Source organism: Engraulis encrasicolus, chromosome 19 (assembly GCF_034702125.1).
Source record: "Engraulis encrasicolus isolate BLACKSEA-1 chromosome 19, IST_EnEncr_1.0, whole genome shotgun sequence".
Classification (NCBI taxonomy): Eukaryota; Metazoa; Chordata; class Actinopteri; order Clupeiformes; family Engraulidae; genus Engraulis; species Engraulis encrasicolus.
This window is the reverse complement of record NC_085875.1, coordinates 33,036,816-33,043,780: the sequence shown is the minus strand read 5'-3', so window position 1 is coordinate 33,043,780 and position 6,965 is coordinate 33,036,816. Positions and strand designations below refer to the sequence as shown.

At 42.8% G+C, this 6,965-nt stretch overlaps 1 protein-coding gene across 1 annotated transcript in view; it reads left to right on the top strand.

Annotated features, from left to right (window-relative positions):
* The first annotated feature begins 592 nt into the window (after window positions 1-592).
* Window positions 593-6,965, top strand: part of stac (SH3 and cysteine rich domain) — a 51,050-nt gene continuing 44,677 nt past the window's right edge. The window contains exons 1-2 of the mRNA XM_063184150.1: window positions 593-991; window positions 5,265-5,649. Of these exons, the coding sequence (XP_063040220.1) occupies window positions 881-991; window positions 5,265-5,649 (496 nt within the window). The 5' untranslated portion in view covers window positions 593-880. The remainder of the gene's footprint in view (window positions 992-5,264; window positions 5,650-6,965) is intronic.

Genomic DNA, 6,965 nt, shown 5'->3' with positions numbered 1-6,965 from the left:
TACGGGTTTCAAGGACACCAGAGTCAAGACTGAAAGAAATATAGGAAGAGAGGGGCATATTATCAATTTAGGCCCATATAGTGATGGAAATATATGCATTATTTTCAGTTCACATAGGCCTAGCCTAGATGTGTTCAAAAATGTATTTGACATTGAAGACCTAAAACACCTTGTCACCAAAAACATATTCAATTGCTCGAGAAATTTCTGGTTTCAGACATGTGAGTCATCTAAATTATACCTAATAATATTTTTTTTTGCCATGTCATTCCCTAATCTTATTCCATATGTTGTCCATATATCACATTCTTACAGTTGACATTGAACTTAAAGACACCAAAACATTTAACCTACCTTCTACCCAAGAATAACAGACACATACATTGGACAAAATGAGAGTATAAGTCGTTCCAAGTATTTATCATCATTCCTATCCACCATAAACCTAGAATGACAGTACTATGAGTGTGCTCTGTACACTACAGCATCTCTCATCTAACTCCGCCCTCGTGAACTCCTATTCGTCTGCTCGCAGCGTAATAGTTGCATACACAAGCTTTTGGAACACTATCATCCCCAACCAGCGGCTCTCGCGCAGTAAAATCTCCCACACAACACAGATCCCGACACCGAAGTAGGCTACTGTAAAGTTGTGGCTTAGAAGGGCTCTTTTTTCCTTTTTTCCCACTTTTAACAGCCATTTGTCATACATGCATTTTGGAGGTTTGTCCTTTTCGCTTGTTACCTGAACACTGAGGAACTTGGTCCACGCTTGTGTCAAATCGTTGGGGAAGTATGTAAACACTCCGCGCACTTCCACAGGTGGACGCACGTGTCCAAGATTGATCAGCACCCATCGATTTGACATTTTGTCGGGGACATGATGATTCCACCAACAACTACCACCATGCAGGACGACAGCAGTGGCAAAGAAAACAAGCGTGAAAGCGACCTGCCACAGTCACCAACGTCTAGTAATCCGGAATCTAAGGTAAGCTAACAGCATCACATTTGGTGTGTAATGTGACTTTTGACAAGCAATTGGATCGACAATAGACTTGGATGTGACTTATTTCAACAGCTGTCAAATCAACACGTGTAGCTTGTCATCATTGGAATTTCTGTTTTAAAAAATATACGCCGGATGAAGTGTCCATGTGCTATCCCATATTTGTATAGTGTGTGCGCGCGCGTGTATAATTTTGAGCTGTGGAAAGAAGGAGGCTACACCCAAGTATTTCCTGCTTAATGGAACTTGTCAGACCCACGAGAACAAATAATCTGACACATCAACTGCACACATGTATTTCTCTTCAACTGTCCCGTTATAATGGTGTGAGGAATTCTACAACAGTGTTGGTCACTGGGCAGGGTGTTGTGGGCCAGCTATCCTCTCCTCCCGTGGCCAATAATTAAAGCAGTTGTCTTTTCTTTTCTTTCGTTCTTTCTTTTAAAAGGTACTCAGCTGTTTCAACTCTTTTAGTTGAGATGTAAAATCCGTCATGGGTTCTTCATCATTCCCATATGATGCCATGCCAGTTTCAATGTGGGGAAAAAACATTCGTTTAATTTTAAAAGGAAAATGTTTTTTTGTTTTTTGGTTATGCTATTATATGCTATTGATTTTAGTCATTCACTTGAACTTTGAAATCCAAAAGGGATGGTTTACTCTTGGGAAATAGCCTATCAAATTTCTGGTGGAGTTTATACATTATTTGACTGGGAATAATGAAAACATGCTGTCACATCCACCTTAGAGAGCATACGGGCATTTCTCCAGACAAAGTGAAAATCCTTTTAGAATGTCTGGAGAGGAACCAGGAGTGGCTTATCAGTTCCATCCCAGATATACTGACTTATAAACGGCTCTCTATTTCAATAATGGTCCAATGACCCTTGCTATTGCCTTTCCTTATGACTTGGATGAAATTACAGGTGGCACCACAGCAGTCTCTTTGAGGTGTGCTGTTGCTTTTCCAGCCTGTGTAGTAATAAGAAGACAGACAGTAAATGATAATCCCCTGAAGAGAAGTACTGTATTAAATCCACAATGTATTGCTCATAACAGACCGCATATTTAAATTCCAGCATTCATTTCATAATTCATAATGTTCCCCAAGGTGGCGGTGGAAAATTAGCTGTTATGGTGAGAGAGAGGAATGGGGACGGTGGTGGTGGTGGCATCACCAAGCTCATTAGGTTGCTCTACAGTTGATTGAGTGCCTGTGTTTGAGACGCTTTGGGAAGTTATTGCTTTGGTGACAGGTCTGGTAGAGCTCTATCGGCAGAGAAAGGGCTTTTTTATACTCAGGTGCTACTCCAGACACATCAGGCTGTTTTCCTCTTTCTTAGACGTGACCAATTTGTTATAATGTCTGTATTTTCTCATTTAGGTCGGCAAAATGGAGCTTTCGTTCTGGTTAAAAAAAAATGATGTTGCTTTATAACGCTGTGCGCATCACATCAGTTATAGATTCTTGTGGTTGTTTTGTGGTTTGACGTTGGGCAGTGCTTTATATCCATTTTCTCTCCTTCAGCTTTTAAGGTCCTGGAATATCTGGTTACAAATGACTTAGCTCTTTCAGTGGCACTATTTTCACAACATAGAGTAACTACTAGTAATAAATATTGAAGTCAGACCACCACTTGTGTTCGTGAGTTTGAGTGAGTAAACACAGCTGAGAAGCCTCAGCAGGGCAGACGCGTATTATCTACGTTTATTATATTGCATAAATCCAGTTTGATTTGACAGGCTTATGAGGTAATTTCACAATGCAAACAAATGATATATATACACATACTGTATACGATTTTCATACCACTCCGGAGTGTTAGGAATCACATACGAAAGTATATCTGTTTATGGAGCGCGATAGGTTACTTATTCTAAGAACACTACAACCACACTCCCTTCAATATATTCTATTGCAAATTACATTTAATTACAGCTAAATTAGGCTACTCTGAGCATATTGGAAAGCCTTGACTGGTTAAGGGTGTGACAGACCAATTACAATGGATGATGAATCGACCTCCCCCGCCATCATTTCTGCTGTCATCACTCATAGATCTGTGAAGGCACTGTGTCGTGAGTGTGTGAGTGCCAACCTGGGCCCTCGATTTGGAGTGACAGTGGCTCTTTCTCCAAGTCCAGTGTTCTAGCCTTGCTAGGAGGATGTGAAACGCCCAGTGATTGGATATTCCGCTGAGTTCACCAAAGAGTATCCAATCACTGGGCGTTTCACGTCAACACTGGGCATTGAGATGGGGCCACTCTTTGATGTCCACAGGCAGGCAGGCATCGACAGGCGTGGCAGTGGGCGGCCTCATTGATCATGTTCCGATTGGGCGCAGCGATCAATAGGCCAACGCTGCCTGCTGTACACACACTGGCATGCCTGAGCCTGACGTACATAGGTGGTGTTGTGGATGTGGTCTGGACGATTGGATTGGTGAACTCTTTCTGCATGCTGGTCGACTCGAGTCCACGCTGGGACATCCAGCCTAGCCTGGGCCTAAAAATAGAATGCATCTGGATGAATAACAGCACAATGCTAATCCCTCAATACCCAAACTCACGTCACCCTACGTAATAATGCTTTCGATTGTCCATTATTCTCTTTGATTCATTTTTATTACAATGGCAGTTGTGCACTCACAGAGCTGCTTGTGGAAACTTTATTTTCTTGCAGTCCTATGCAAAGGCGCCCTAGACAAAGGGCTGTTTTGACATATTTACGGTTGTCCATGTTTGAATGACCCCTTGACCCCAATATTTGTTCTGTAAATAAAACTCACGTTAACCATGTCAGAAAAATATGACACAGCCATTTATGTGTATAAATGTCCATGGAGGAAAGGCCCAAGACGCATACAGTACTATACAGACCTGAGACTGAGATAGAAATATACACACATTCCCATTTTGGCAGACGTCTGGCAGAGCAGAGCAGGCCATGTAGTATACAACACACTCCACTGATTATGTGATTTAGATGAACCCCAGTTGCCTGTTGAAGATGGGCGGGGCGGGGTGGGGGGGGATTCTCTCTATTCAGTTCTCGAGATTGAAAATGATCTCATCACCATGCCAGCTTGGTCTCTCTTGGTGTCGACTAAATGACATGGAAGTCAATCGGAACAGCGCAGGAGGTGCCTAACAGGTTACCGTGAAGAGGAAATATGAATGTTGCACCCTGGTGAGATATGGTAGGCGTGGGGGAATCTCTGTCACTGACTAAGGGAGAAAAAAGAAAGAAGAAAAAATCAAATTAGTCTTCCTGGCAGGGTACCAATGACATTTTTTTTTGTTCTTGACAGTCGCAGGGAGTTGATTTAAGCAATTGACATTAAGTGACCTATATGTGGATTTATGTGAATTAATTTGAGCGTTTCGGCGGGTCTAGCTCTTGAAAAGTCAGCCATGCCAGTAATGATTTGGTGTCGCAGACCCAGGGGAGGTTTGCTGTCAAAATGCGTTGCTTTTTTCACCCTTCCCTCTCTTGTTTGTCTCCTCTTTTATTCCTCATCTCATATTGTTTTGTTGTCACCTCATTATACTGTATATCATGTTTCTTTCTCATCCCATCATGCATCATGTTTTAAAAGAAGAGCTTGGTAGAGCGCTGCTTCCATCCCTTGCATCCCTGGTGCACGTGAAAATGGTCAAAGTAGATCAAACAGAAGGAAAAAATCCAAGCTCCTGGCAATCAGTTTAACTCCTTTGCGCAGAGCCTATGTTACAACCTACAATCACCACAATTGTAATAACCAAGTCTTAATCTCTTACTTAAGGCTTTCTGTAATGTCATAGCAATGTTGTTATGATGTAGTTGAATCTTTTCAGCAATGAGTGAAGGTGCCAGCCGGTGGCTCCCTCTGCGCAAAGAGGCTACAACAAATCTTTATTGATGGACTGCCAAATGGGAATTATCCCTACAGCCAATCATCAGGTGTTCTCATCGCTTCCTATCTTGTTCTCTGCTGGTCCTGCTTCTTGAAGCTCCATAAGCTAAAGTGATCAGTTTCTCCAAAGACCAAGAGCATCTGCACTTTGGTGTTCTTTATGCCTCTTTTTGTTCGTTAGCTCATCACATATTATTTTGTCATCTCATCATGTATTTTTTCTAGTTGCATATACAGTGTACTGTTTTTTTCTCACCTCATCCTAAAGTGATGTCTTTCTCATCATGTTCTCTGCTGATTGGTTGGATGGATGTTTTTTTACTCATCGTGCTCTCTGCTGTTTGGTTTTTCCTCCAAAGCTCCAGAAGCTGAAGCGCTCGCTCTCCTTCAAGACCAAGAGCATGCGCAGCAAGAGCGCCGACAACTTCTTCCAGCAGCGCTCCACCAGCGGCAGCGGCGACCTCTGCTCCGATGTCAGCAGCAGCACGGGCCAGCTCAGCACCATCGGCATCATCCCCCCACCCCCCTGCGCCGCCCCTGCTGCCCTCGGCCCCGCCGTGCCACCCGGGTGCCCGCCCATGATGCCCGGCTTCCTGCCCTGCCCAGCCCCCATCACCATCTGCCCCCCCATCTTCACCGCCCAGGCGCCCCTGGTGGACCCCACCGGCCACGTTTTCATCGAGCACATCTTCAAGAAGCCCCTATTCTGCGACGTTTGTAACCATATGATCGTTGGTAAGAGAGGTATGTTTGAAGACAGGTATTTTTTATTCTTCCTACATAGGCATTAGGCTGTATTGAAGTTGTTCCATGCATACGTATCATGATTTGCATTGAACATGTCATTAAAAGCACCTTGCCACGGGGTCAGAAACTGTTTGGAAGCATAGACGTTGGTTTGGTCGGTATGTTACTTTATCAAGGCCTCACAAATAATGTGGTAGGTAGGCTAAGGTAAGGCTGGGCGCCATTCAGACATATCGACATTCTGACTTTTTATTGCAGGAACCATTTTTCCAGCTTGAAGGATCTGTTTGCAGACCCTACCTGTAAGGGCATTTGGAGCGTGACAAAATTAGACACAAAATTATACACTAATCCTGTAATTGCGCTGTCACTCTTTCCACTTCCGCTCATGTAGCAACATTGTTGCAAATGTCAATTGAGTTAGAACGTTGTTCACTAGCCTTTAATTACTTGCAACAATGTTCAAATGACTCGGAATGGCTCGGAATGACAACTTAATTCTGTCGGAATGGCGGTATGTCGGATTGGCGGTATGTCGTAATGGCGGTTGCCCCCCAGGCTGGGCAGTCCGATGCTAATCAGTAAGCATGCTAATGTTGAATATCTGCAATTCTATTGGTTAGGACATATCGGTAAGAATTCTTCACCCTCCTTTGGTTGATTTTTGTATACATTGCAGCACTTCAAAACGACAAATACCAAAGTCAAAGATGCTTATTGGCCATTTGTGTGCACTCTGAGTCACGTAAAAAATATGGCAGACATTATGAAGACATTGAAATTGATACAAGAAGAAAGATTCAGAAATTTCTCTCCATCTTTTAATATCACTCATGGTGCCTTTAATGTACTTTGATATTTGTTAAGCTTTCCTATACACTCCCAATGAAGTACTGACAAAAATACCCCAGTGCATTGTTTCAACTTGTGTTTGACTAAAATCTGCGCTCTCTCTCTATAATGTGGTTTACATAGAGGGATGAAATAGGGTTACAACTCTGTATTAGGCCTATTGTAATGCTGAACTGTTCACTACCCTTAGTTGTAGAAACATGAAAACATAAAAATGTGAAGCTTGACCTTTACGACTGTCAGCGTTACAGTAACATTACATCACACTTAGCTGTCAGTAATGAGCTATTCCTTGTTACGCTAAATTATGTAGGCCATACTATTAGCAAATCATTTCTGGTTCACTAGGACAGTGTTTCTCAACCTTTTTTTAGGCGAGGCACCCTTTCAATTCATGAACATTTTCAAGGCACCCCAAACCAACAAGCCGTAACATGGCATCGCATCCAATACCACAAAAG